Genomic DNA, 13,001 nt, shown 5'->3' with positions numbered 1-13,001 from the left:
CCATGGGCCCAAGGCGCACGTTCTTTCTGTGTGTGGACACTGGACCCTGTGCACACCCTTTCATAGAGCTAGTTTTCTGTCTCTTCCTTCTTGGTTTTTATCACTTGTGGATAGCCTTTCTTGTGAGTTTTGCTATGCATTTAAAAGTTTCTTTTTTTTTTTTTGAGACAGTTTCACTCTCAACCAGACTAGAGTGCGGTGGCACAATCATGGCTTACTGCAGCCTTGACCTCCTGGGCTCAAATGATGCTACTTCAGCCTCCTGAGTAGCTCTTACAGGCACGCACCACCAAACAGAGCTAATTTTTTAATTTCTAAAATTTTGTACGGATAGGGATCTCCCTGTGTTGCCCAGGCTGGTCTTGAACTCCTGGCCTCAAGTGATCCTCTTGCCTTGGCCTCCCAAAGTGCTGGAATTACAGGCATGAGCCATTGTGCCCAGCCTAAAAGCATTTTTGTTTTATTTTTATCTAGCATTTCTAGGTTTAGCAGAAAGTGTGTCTTGTTGTGCTTGTCTCCTAGGGAGCCAAGTTCCCATCTGATCCTGGAAGCCTGTCGGGCGGAGCGGCCACTCTCCAGCTGGGTCCCTTGTGCGCTGAGGCTGGACTTTGCACTCTCCCGTGTTGTGGTGCTACACGGTCTCTTAGAGGTTGTTAGTCATATTCTTTCTTGCCGTCTTAAGCCTTTTTGTTAGAGATGCTCATTCTTAACAATCTTAACGTGCTCATTTTCCTAAGATCTTCCCCATTGTCATTCCCTCCTGTCATCTCTCTGTGTCAGAATATTCCGTAGAATGTCTTTGATGAAAATGATTACAGGGTGGTCAAGGCTTGAGGGGCCAGCCTGTCAGTCCTTCTACCCTTTGGTTTCTGTCTGAGTCTTGAGATCAGGCAAGTATCCAGTAGAGATCGAGATATTAGCTTCGTTACCGAGAAAGGATTGGAGAGCTCTGACTTGAGGCCAAAACAGATTTCCTGCTGCCCCTCCCTTTCCAGTGGTGGGCAGGATAGCTGCTGGCCGGGGGCAGAGCTGGCAGGGCCCGAGGTCCTGCAGCCCGTGAGTGCAAGGCCCGTCTCCCATTGCTGCCCACAAGCAAGTCTTTGCCCCCATGGGCTCGGAGGGAGGGCGGGGGCTGCCAGGTGTTGCCTCAGGAGTACTGGGGCATCATTTCCTGGGCTGAGGTAGAAATGAGGGAGAGTGCTTCCTATTGAAGCTAGTGAGAAGGGCATCCTGTCCTTGAATTCAATAGATTCCAGGCTATTCTATATGACTTTGATACCAAAATATTGTATGGTGGGTTCTTCCAAAGTTCATTGTTGGAGCTCCTAGAGTTAGGATGTGGCTCAGGAAGGACCATAAATAGAAGATACGGAGTTTTTTTCTTTTTTGAGAGATGGAGTATCACTGTGTTGCCCAGGCTGGAGTACAGTGGTGCGATCTTGGCTCCCTGCAACCTCCACTTCCTGGGCTCAAGCGATTCTCCTGCCTCAGCCTCCCAAGTAGCTGGGATTGCAGGCATGTGCCATCACACCCAGCTAATTTTTATATTTTTAGTAGAGATGGGGTTTCCCCATGTTGGCCAGGCTGGTCTCAAACTCCTGACCTCAGGTGATCCTCCCGCCCCGGCCTCCCAAAGTGCTGGGATTACAAGCGTGAGCCAGTGCGCCTGGCTGGGACTTTTGAGCTGATCATGCACACAGTTTAGCTCCAGCCAGCATCCTTCCTGAGCTCCACCCCAGCTCAAGTCTTTTTCTGCCAGGTTCTCTTGGAAGCATCTGACAATGCAGTCCAGCCAGACTGGCTGCGGACGCGCACGGTCCGTGGGGCGCGGTGCTGCATGATGTCAGCCTGGGTGGTGCTGGAAGCTGTGTGGGGCCGGCACCCCTACACTTATGGCCTTATGGTGGCCGGAAAACTGACAAAGACAGAGAGGACTCTGGGGGCTTCAAGAGAGTGGGATCTGACCTTTCAGGGATTAGGAGAGGCCCTTGAAATTTTGATAAAGCCTTCTTTTTATTTATTTATATTTTTTCAAAACGGACCCCTTTAACATTGTGTTATAAATCACCAGAGTAAAGGATGTATTATCTTGTTACATGAATTGTGTCCAGAAAAATGTACGCCCTTCCCCAAAAATGAATTAGTATATGTTTAGTTGTAGCTTAAGTTTTGTTCAATATTAAAATCAAAAAATTAGTTTTAGGACTTTTTTTCTAAGATAAAATCTGAATAAAACCTTTTGTCACGGATTACAGTGACATTTTTGTTTCCATTGAGATTGCATTTACTGACGTGGCCTTTCTCTAATGCCACTTATTCTTGGATAACAAGCCCCTCTGGGGTAAACCTGCAGTGGCTGCTGAGACAGTCTTATCCACACAATCATTGGGACAAACCTGAAAGGGTCTGAAGTTGGCCTGACTGCCTCATGTCCACATAAGCGATGCATTTCTACCTGTCATAACCTGTGGCTTCTCCCCACAACCTGTGGCTCCCTGAAGACAAGCCTGGGAGCTGCACCGACCCCCTGGCTCTGCTAACTACAGTCATACCCTTCGCTTTTTCGGCTTTAGGATGCTGAAAACCAAGATCTGTTTCAGTAGAGCTGTGAGGAAAGAGAACGAGGACGGAGAGTGTCCGCAGTGCTGTTGGGAGCACCCCCCGCTAGGGTGCCGGGGAGCAGGGTCCCCCTCTGCACGCAGGGCACTGGTTCCTCGGCCTCCTGCCGCCCCCAGCGAGCTAACGGCTATGCTGTCCTCTAGGCCGTCATTTCCCTGATGGAGATGGGATTCGACGAGAAGGAGGTGATAGATGCCCTCAGAGTGAACAACAACCAACAGAATGCCGCGGTGAGTGTCGGGCTGTGGTGAGTGAGTGTCGGGCTGTGGTGTTGGCTGTGGTGAGTGAGTATCAGGCTGTGGTGAGTGTCGGCTGTGGTGAGTGAGTGTCGGGCTATGGTGAGTGTCGGCCGTGGTGAGTGAGTGTCGGGCTGTGGTGTTGGCTGTGGTGAGTGAGTATCAGGCTGTGGTGAGTGTCGGCTGTGGTGAGTGAGTGTCGGGCTGTGGTGAGTGTCGGCTGTGGTGAGTGAGTGTCGGGCTGTGGTGAGTGAGTGTCGGGCTGTGGTGAGTGTCGGCTGTGGTGAGTGAGTGTCGGGCTGTGGTGAGTGAGTGTTGGGCTGTGGTGAGTGAGTGTCAGGCTGTGGTGTTGGCTGTGGTGAGTGAGTATCGGGCTGTAGTGAGTGTCGGCTGTGGTGAGTGTCGGGCTGTGGTGAGTGAGTGTCGGGCTGTGGTGAGTGTCGGGCTGTGGTGAGTGAGTGTCGGGCTGTGGTGAGTGAGTGTCGGGCTGTGGTGAGTGTCGGGCTGTGGTGAGTGTCGGGCTCTGGTGAGTGAGTGTCGGGCTGTGGTGAGTGAGTGTCGGGCTGTGGTGAGTGAGTGTCAGGCTGTGGTGTTGGCTGTGGTGAGTGAGTATCGGGCTGTAGTGAGTGTCGGCTGTGGTGAGTGTCGGCTGTGGTGAGTGAGTGTCGGGCTGTGGTGAGTGAGTGTCGGGCTGTGGTGAGTGTCGGGCTCTGGTGAGTGAGTGTCGGGCTGTAGTGAGTGTCAGCTGTAGTGAGTGAGTGTCGGGCTGTGGTGAGTGAGTGTCGGGCTGTGGTGAGTGAGTGTTGGGCTGTGGTGAGTGAGTGTCGGGTTGTGGTGAGTGTCGGGCTGTGGTGAGTGAGTGTCGGGCTGTGGTGTTGTCTGTGGTGAGTGAGTATCAGGCTGTGGTGAGTGTCGGCTGTGGTGAGTGAGTGTCGGGCTGTGGTGAGTGAGTGTTGGGCTGTGGTGAGTGAGTGTCAGGCTGTGGTGAGTGAGTATCGGGCTGTAGTGAATGTTGGCTATGGTGAGTGAGTGTCGGGCTGTGGTGAGTGAGTGTCGGGCTGTGGTGAGTGAGTGTCGGGCTGTGGTGAGTGTCGGGCTGTGGTGAGTGTCAGGCTCTGGTGAGTGAGTGTCAGGCTGTGGTGAGTGAGTGTCGGGCTGTGGTGAGTGAGTGTCGGGCTGTGGTGAGTGAGTGTCGGCTGTGGTGAGTGAGTGTCGGGCTGTGGTGAGTGAGTGTCGGGCTGTGGTGAGTTAGTGTCCGGCTGTGGTGAGTGTTGGGCTCTGGTGAGTGAGTGTCGGGCTGTGGTGAGTGTCAGGCTCTGGTGAGTGTCGGCTGTGGTGAGTGTCGGGCGGTGGTGAGTGTCGGCTGTGGTGAGTGAGTGTCGGGCTGTGGTGAGTGTCGGCTGTGGTGAGTGAGTGTCGGACTGTGGTGAGTGTTGGGCTGTGGTGAGTTAGTGTCTGGCTGTGGTGAGTGTTGGGCTCTGGTGAGTGAGTGTCGGGCTGTGGTGAGTGTCAGGCTCTGGTGAGTGTCGGCTGTGGTGAGTTGTCGGGCGGTGGTGAGTGTCGGCTGTGGTGAGTGAGTGTTGGGCTGTGGTGAGTGTCGGCTGTGGTGAGAGAGTGTCAGGCTGTGGTGAGTGTCGGCTGTGGTGAGTGTCGGGCTGTGGTGAGTGAATGTCGGGCTGTGGTGAGTGTCGGGCTCTGGTGAGTGAGTGTCGGGCTGTGGTGAGTGTCGGCTGTGGTAATTGAGTGTCAGGCTGTGGTGAGTGTTGGGCTGTGGTGAGTGTCGGGCTGTGGTGAGTGAGTGTTGGGCTGTGGTGAGTGTTGGGCTGTAGTGAGTGTCGACTGTGATGAGGAGTGTCGACTGCGATGAGTAGTGTCGGGCTGTGGTGAGTGTTGGGCTGTAGTGAGTGAGTGTCGACTGTAGTGAGTGAGTGTCGGGCTGTGGTGAGTGTTGGGCTGTAGTGAGTGAGTGTCGACTGTGATGAGTGAGTGTCGGGCTGTGGTGAGTGTTGGGCTGTAGTGAGTGTCGACTGTAGTGAGTGAGTGTCGGGCTGTGGTGAGTGTTGGGCTGTAGTGTCGGGCTGTGGTGAGTGTTGGGCTGTAGTGAGTGAGTGTCGACTGTAGTGAGTGAGTGTTGGGCTGTGGTGAATGTTGGGCTGTAGTGAGTGTCGACTGTAGTGAGTGAGTGTCAGGCTGTGGTGAATGTTGGGCTGTAGTGAGTGTCGACTGTAGTGAGTGAGTGTCGGGCTGTGGTGAGTGTTGGACTGTAGTGAGTGAGTGTCAGGCTGGGTGAATGCTGGGAGCCTCACTCATGAGTGCCCCGGGCGTGGTAGAGGCCGTGTGTTTCCCTTCTTTCACATGCAGCTGGCTATGTGGCTCTTTAAGTGAGACGATAGGATAGATGGCACAAACAGTATAAAAATGTAAAAATACAGAATTCTAGGCTTTGTCTTTTTAAAAGGGTGCCTTATATGTACATATTTTATGGATGGGTAATTTGTTCATTTATCTTTTTTTTTTTTAAATTTTTTTGGAGTCAGGGTCTCACTCTGTCCCCCAGGCTGGAATGCAGCAGTGTGATCACACTCACTGCAGCCTCGACCTCCTGGGCTCAAGCAATCCTCCCGCCTCAGCCTCTTGAGTAGCTGGGACCACAGGCATGCACCACCATGCCCGGCTAATTGATTTTATTTTTTTAGAGACGAGATCTCCCTTTGTTGCCCAGGCCGATCTTGAATTCCTGGCTTCGATTGATCCTCCTGCTTTGGCTTCTGAAGTGCTGGGATTACATGCATGAGCCACCACACCCAGCCCATTTATCTGATTAAACTGACTCGAAGAATGATTCCTGTCCTGTGCCCGTGTGCCAGCTGGGCTGATGGAGCTGTGCCTGGGGAGGGCCCTGTGGTGGCCGACACCCCCCCACCATCCCTCCTGCCAGTGGAGTTGGTGGCTCACACCTCCAAGACAGAGATGAGGAGCCTGTGTCCTCATGGCTCCAGCACTACTGACTGCCCATAACAGGACCACAGGCAAGCTGGGCAATGCCAGCGTCTGCAGAGAAAAGCAGACTAGCTCTTCTTTCTCAGTCTGGCCTGGTCTGACATGCACAGCAGTGAATCCAGACTGGGCTTGTCTTCATGGTAGGGTCCCTTCCAGTGAGATCAGCCTCGGGGGCTCAATAGAAAGGTGCAGGAGCCGTTGTGCCTGCTGCGGGTGGCGTCTTGCAGAGGCACTGAAGGCGCTAACAGTGGCATTGGTGCTCTGGCTTTGCAGTGCGAGTGGCTGCTGGGGGACCGGAAGCCCTCTCCGGAGGAGCTGGACAAGGGCATCGACCCCGACAGTCCTCTCTTTCAGGCGATCCTGGATAACCCGGTGGTGCAGCTGGGCCTGACCAACCCCAAAACATTGCTAGGTATGTGCGCCTTCTTTACGCTAAGTCGCGGGTCGGGGAGGCTGGCTGGTTCCCTCGTAGGACGTGCAGGTGCTGTAGAGGCGACGCGGAGGATCCAGCGCTGAGGATCGCCATGCGCTGGCAGCACGTCCTGCCATGCAGGTTGGCATCCTGCGGGTGTAGCTCTGCTACGTCACCATGGAGCCCACAGGTCAGGTTCTGATCGTGGTGTGACTGTCTCCTGCACGATGACTCTGACACAGGCTTCAGAAAACCAGTGCCAGTGGCTTTCCGAGGGCCAGCGGGGTGGAGACCACACCAGCAGCTTAGGAACTCACATGAGAACAAGGCGTGGCGTGGGCTTTTGCTCTTACTGTTCCTCAGGGTCTTTGATGGCAATTGTTTATTTTTCTTGTCAGATACCTACATGCAAAAGTGTATATGATGTTGTAACTTTAAAGAAGGATAAAACTAATAGCCGTGTATCTGCCATTCAGCTCTGGGCCTGGGGTGCCCCTCCCCTACGCACCTCATCCCTCCCTCCAGCCTGGCCGTCGCCGTGGCCGCGGCTTACCTCTCTGCTTCCCTGTAGAGTTTTGCCGTATTTGTGTCTCCTCAAACAATCTCTCATTTGTTACTGCCTTTGTGTAAGTAGAATCACATTTTAAGCAGGCCTCTGTGACTGACTGACTGTGTTCTTTGTGGGGGTTGTGGAGTATTTTGTTGATGGAAGGCACCGGGAATCCAGGGGTCATTGGGTTGTCTGCATGTGGTGCCACTCGCGATGTTCCCCCCGTTTTTTTTATTTTTTGAGACAGCACCTCACCCTGTCACCCAGGCTGGAGTGCAATGGCGTGATCTCGGCTCACTGCAACCTCTGCCTCCCAGGTTCAAGCAATTCTCCTGCCTCAGCCTCCTGAGAACCTGGTATTATAGGCGTGCATTACCATGCCTGGCTAATTTTTTGTATTTTAGTAGAGACGGGTTTCACCATGTTGGCCAGGCTGGTCTCGAACTCTTGACCTCATGATCCACCCGCCTTGGCCTCCCAAAGTGCTGGGATTACAGACCTGTTGGTCCCCAGGAGCCGAGTTCCGGGATGTTGGGAGGGCCTTTGCCACCGAAGCAGGCTGGAAGTGTCTCTGGAAGCTGTGATGGCCATGCCCTGATCTTGAAGGCTGGCCTTCTTTCAGAAGTGTATTGGCCGTCTGTAGAACCTCGGCCGTGAGAGACCTTCTGCTCAGCGTTTGGCCTTCTTTTCTCTTGGATTGTTTTCTTTTTTTTTTCTTTTTTTGAGACGGAGTCTCGCTCTGTCGCCCAGGCTGGAGTGCAGTGGCCGGATCTCAGCTGACTGCAAGCGCTGCCTCCCGGGTTTACGCTATTCTCCGGCCTCAGCCTCCCGAGTAGCTGGGACTACAGGCGCCCGCCACCTCGCCCGGCTAGTTTTTTGTATTTTTTAGTAGAGACGGGATCAGTCTCGATCTCCTGACCTTGTGATCCGCCCGTCTTGGCCTCCCAAAGTGCTGGGATTACAGGCGTGAGCCACCGCGCCGGGCCCAGATTGTTTTCTTATTCATTCAGAAAGGTCCTCACCTCCTGGATGCTGACCCTTTTCCCATTTATTTGTGCTGCAGATGCCATTGTTCAGTTTCTGGCTTATTTACTCATGCTGATGGGCAGAATCCCATGTTTTGATGTCCTTCAGGGTGGTTTTTTTTAGGATGTGAACCTTTAAAGAAAACCTTCCATGGCGGGGTGTGGTGGCTCGTGTCTGTAATCCCAGCACTTTGGGAGACGGAGGCAGGTGGATCACGAGATCAGGAGTTCAAGACCAGCCTGGCCAAGATCGTGAAACCCTGTCTCTACTAAAAATACAAAATATTAGCTGGCTGTGGTGGCATGCGCCTGTAATCCCAGCTACTCTGGAGCTGAGGCACAGAATTGTTCAAACCTGGGGGGCGGAGGTTGCAGTGAGTCGAGATCGTGCCACTGCACTCCAGCCTGGGCGACAGAGCGAGACTCCATCTCAAAAAAAAAAAGAAAAAAGAAAACCCTCCTATCCCAAAGTCAGAAACACGTTTTCCTTTTTAAAATTTTTTTTCCAAATATTTTAAAAGTTTCTCTTATTTAAGTCCATAATCTACCTAGAAGTATGTGTGTGGTGTAAGGTAGGGATCTTCTTTGTACCCAAATTCTAAAACTTGAGAATGGACTTTTGTGAGTTTATTTTTATTCTTAGTGATTCCTTTCGCACTGAAAGCATATTCCTCCTAGCTCTCCAGCTGTTTGTATACCTTAGGATATTAGTGTGTGCTGCCTTGGGGTCCGTCCAAGAACTTTTTTTTTTTTCCTAATAGAAATAGACTTTCTCTGTCACCCAGGCTAGAGTGCAGTGATGGCGCCACTGTCCATGCAAGATCTGCCCCTAGCACACACACTTGCCCACCTCCGTATCATAGACAAGACGTCCATTGTTTTAACTTGTATTCTTTTTGGTATTAGCAATATTGAATACTTTTCTGTTGGCCGTTGCATTTCTTCTTTTACATATTGTCTATGTATGTCATCTATTTGTTTTCTTTCTTTTTTTGGAGACGGGGTCTTGCTCTGTCACCCAGGCTGGAGTGCAGTGGTGCAATCACAGCTCACGGCAGCCTTGACCTCCTGGGCTCAAGTCATCCTCCTGGGTAGTTATGACTACAGGCACACACGACCATACCCAGCTAATTTTTTGTTATTGTTGAGATGGGATCTCGTTTTTTTTGCTCAGGCTAGTATTGAACTCCTGGCTTCAAGCAAGCCTCCCACCTCTGCCTTCTAGAGTGCTGGGATTACAGGCATGAGCCATTGTACCCGGCGCATCTATTTTTCTATTGCAATATTAATCCTGGAGCTTCCTTAATAGCTTCTTGGATGTTAAGCACATCTGCCTTTGTTGCGTGTTGTAAACAGTTTTTGCTCTCTAATTTTGTGTGGCATTTTCTGACATACAGAAGTTAGGATATAGAGAAGAAAGTGAAACCCCATCTCTACTAAAAAAATACAAAAAACTAGCCGGGCGCAGTGGCGGCGCCTGTAGTCCCAGCTACTCGGGAGGCCGAGGCAGGAGAATGGCGTAAACCCGGGAGGCGGAGCTTGCAGTGAGCTGAGATCCGGCCACTGCACTCCAGCCTGGGCGACAGAGCAAGACTCTGTCTCAAAAAAAAAAAGAAAAAAGTCCCCCAAAACCACTTTAAAATCTCTGAAAAAGCCAGGTGTGGAGACCTTCCTCAGGTTGGGCATGGTGGCTCATGCCTGTAGCCGTAGCACTTTGGGAGGCTGAGGCAAGAGGATCACTTGAGCTCAGGAGTTCAAGACCAGTCTGGGTAACATAGCAGGACCTCCTCTCTACTAAAAAAAAGCAAACAAACAAAAAAGCAAAATCAGCCAGGAGTGGTGGCACATGTGCCTGTAGTCCCTGCTACTCAGGGGACTGAGGTGGGAGGATCATTGAGTCCAGGAGTTCAAGACTGCAGTGAGCTGTGATCACTCCACTGCACTCCGGCCTGGGCAACAAAGCAAGTCGTTGTCTCCAAAAAAATTAAATTCTCAGGTAAATAATCATCTGTGTGGTTTTTCATATTTAACTCTTTATCTTTTTGTTCAACTCTTTCATCCTTCCAGAATTTATTTTGCTGTTTTTGAGAGGAAATGGGAAATTAAGTAATTAAGTTCCCCACCCTGCGTGTGAAACAGCTGTTTCGTACCTTATAGTTTGTTCTTGTAGACATCAGGTTGTCATTGTCTTTCTGGGACTTTTTCTGAGATTTTTTTTTTTTTTTTTTTTTTTGAGATGGAGTCTCGCTCTGTCACCCAGGGTGGAGTACAGTGGCACGATCGTGACTCACTGCAAGCTCCGCCTTCCAGGTTCATGCCATTCTCCTGCCTCACCCTCCTGAGTAGCTTGGGACTATAGGCACCTGCCACCATGCCTGGCTGATTTTTTATATTTTTAGTAGAGATGGGGTTTCACCGTGTTAGCCAGGATGGTCTCGATCTCCTGACCTTGTGATCCACCCGCCTTGGCCTCCCAAAGTGCTGGGATTACAGGCGTGAGCCACCACACCTGGCTTTTTCAGAGATTTTAAAGTGGTTTTTGGGGACTTTTTTCTTTTTTTTTTTTGAGACAGAGTCTCGCTCTGTCGCCCAGGCTGGAGTGCAGTGGCCGGATCTCAGCTCACTGCAAGCTCCGCCTCCCGAGTTCACGCCATTCTCCTGCCTCAGCCTCCCGAGGAGCTGGGACTGCAGGCGCCGCCACCGCGCCCGGCTAGTTTTTTGTATTTTTTTTAGTAGAGACGGGGTTTCACCGTGTTAGCCAGGATGGTCTTGATCTCCTGACCTTGTGATCCGCCCACCTTGGCCTCCCAAAGTGCTGGGATTACAGGCATGAGCCACCACGCCTGGCTTTTTCAGAGATTTTAAAGTGGTTTTTGGGGACTTTTAATCAGAACACCAGAGATTGTTTCAGGGCCTGGGAGCTGTTTCCGATCGCGAACAGAGCCAAGTCGGGTTCACTCTGAGCTCTGTGCTCAGCCACGGGCTACTGGGCCGTGAATGGCTGTGAACTCCTATAGTGAGCACTGTCCCTGGAGCCTGTAGACCTGGGGCCACTTATGCTGAAGCGCATCCATGTGTGTCAGGTCAACACGGAGCCATCGATTCTGCAGAGGGGCCGGCAGCCAGCAGAACGTGTGCTCCTTCACAGTGGGTAGAGTGGAGAGCTGTTTGCTAAAATCCACCTGTTTGGGGGAAACAGTTTTGTAAAGCTGTTAAAACCCAAGTTTTCGTTTTGAAGAAGTGCTGTGTTGCATTTTAAACGCGCTGGTTTTTTAAAGAAGTAATTTTCTTTTTTTTTTTTTTTTTTATTTTTATTTTTTTTTGAGACGGAGTCTTGCTCTGTCGCCCGGGCTGGAGTGCAGTGGCCGGATCTCAGCTCACTGCAAGCTCCGCCTCCCGGGTTTACACCATTCTCCTGCCTCAGCCTCCCGAGTAGCTGGGACTACAGGCGCCCGCCACTTCGCCCGGCTAGTTTTTTGTGTTTTTAGTAGAGACGGGGTTTCACCGTGTTAGCCAGGATGGTCTCGATCTCCTGACCTCGTGATCCGCCCGTCTCGGCCTCCCAAGAAGTAATTTTCTTAAGGCTGAGCATTACGTTTTTCCAGTTTGTTGTTAACTTTGCAACGGTGTCTTTGTGTGTCCTTTCTGCATCTGCTGACCTTCTCGGGGTGGGATTGGAAGTGGAGTTGTTGGGGGAGATGATTTTTGAGCCCTGGCGGCTGCCCAGAGTGTGGGTGCCATGAGCATGCACAGGCATGCTGCCCACCTGCCAGAATTGAGTGCATGATTGTTTGTGATCAGATCTGATTTGATGGGTGCATCTGACAGAGCTGGGTGGGTTTCAGCCCGGGAGTGCACACTTAGCAGTGAGCTCTGTGTGGCCTTTGTATTGGAGACACACCCTCTTTGTGAGGAAGCTGCCGAAGAGGAAAGTCACGCCTGTGCCTGTCGGCTGAGTGGGGGCACGGGCACTCAGGCTGGCTCTGTTTTCCCCGCAGCATTTGAAGACATGCTAGAGAACCCGCTGAACAGCACCCAGTGGATGAATGATCCAGAAACGGGTCCCGTCATGCTGCAGATCTCTAGAATCTTCCAGACACTAAATCGCACGTAGGTGGCGCCGTTCCACTCGGCTGTCCGGCCACAGCAGCCCCCTGGCGCGGCCCGAGACTGGGCAGAGCGGACCTCACCTGAAACTCACCTTCAGCACCTCGGCCCTGGACTGTTAGAGGCGCCGCGGCTGCTCCCGCTCTCTGATCTTATTGCTTATAAACTTCGGTGACGGTCGTGTGTAAAGCCGTGTTTTTAGCATCTGCCAGGTGTTTACAAAAAAGTGGTTGTCGTGCTGGGAAGTGGAGTGATGGCCTCCTCTCCAGTGCTCCTCTGGGCTCTTGAGTTGCTGCTTGAATTGCCCCGTAGACGTTTGCTTGGAGAGTCCACGTGTTATTTGACGGAGGTAGGTTTCAACCCAGAGTGTTAACGTCAAGCATGCTACTTTAGTCACTCACAGATGACTTTTCTTTAATAAAATCCCTTTTCCTATTTCCTATCTTGGTCTTTTCTTGGTGCCGCAGAAGCAACCCATGCGTCCCTGGGAGGCTGCATCCCCACGGCTCCGTGTTCGCTGCTCCCACCCAGGGTGGGCGCCGGGGCCACTGCAGCATGTGGGCGGTCTTGTGGCGTTGTTTAGTGGGCAAAGCCTCGTGTTGTATTGGATTTAAGGGACTGGAGCTGAGCCCATATTCCCGGGACACAGGTGCTGGGCCTAAGCACGGCAACCCCTGCCTGCCTCTGGCCTCCTCCTTTTTTTTCGTTTTAAAAAACGTTACCATTACTTGTGTCTTAAAATGAGAAAATGAGTTTTGTTTGTTGTGAAGCCTGCTCGTTGTTGTTGGAAGCAGTCAGTTCTGAGCTGTTTGTTTTGAACTTCTCTTCTGAACCAGCCCCTCCTCTTCCCTTCCCTGCCCACTGGTGTGGGCACCTTAGCAGAGCTCTGGCTGCATTTTAGCTCAGTAAGAGTGTTTTCAGAAAATGTTTCTCTTCCCACGTCTAGGTCTCTTCCTTGTTTTTGAGGTCTAGATTTAAAACTAAAGTTAGTTTAAACTCTTTGGGCAGAAATACCAAAAATGCTTTTCAAAAGTTGCGAATCTCACTTCTTT

The 13,001-nt window shown here is 51.6% G+C and overlaps 1 protein-coding gene across 1 annotated transcript in view; it reads left to right on the top strand.

Annotated features, from left to right (window-relative positions):
* Nucleotides 1–12,389, top strand: part of UBAC1 (UBA domain containing 1) — a 30,871-nt gene extending 18,482 nt beyond the window's left edge. The window contains exons 8-10 of the mRNA XM_073022094.1: nucleotides 2,763–2,849; nucleotides 6,129–6,267; nucleotides 11,841–12,389. Coding sequence (XP_072878195.1) covers nucleotides 2,763–2,849; nucleotides 6,129–6,267; nucleotides 11,841–11,956 — 342 coding nt within the window. The 3' untranslated portion in view covers nucleotides 11,957–12,389. The remainder of the gene's footprint in view (nucleotides 1–2,762; nucleotides 2,850–6,128; nucleotides 6,268–11,840) is intronic.
* The last annotated feature ends 612 nt before the right edge of the window (nucleotides 12,390–13,001 follow it).

The sequence above is a fragment of the Chlorocebus sabaeus genome, chromosome 12, assembly GCF_047675955.1.
Source record: "Chlorocebus sabaeus isolate Y175 chromosome 12, mChlSab1.0.hap1, whole genome shotgun sequence".
NCBI lineage: Eukaryota > Metazoa > Chordata > Mammalia > Primates > Cercopithecidae > Chlorocebus > Chlorocebus sabaeus.
Note: the sequence above shows the minus strand (reverse complement) of the source record. Positions and strands in the feature narration are given on the sequence as shown.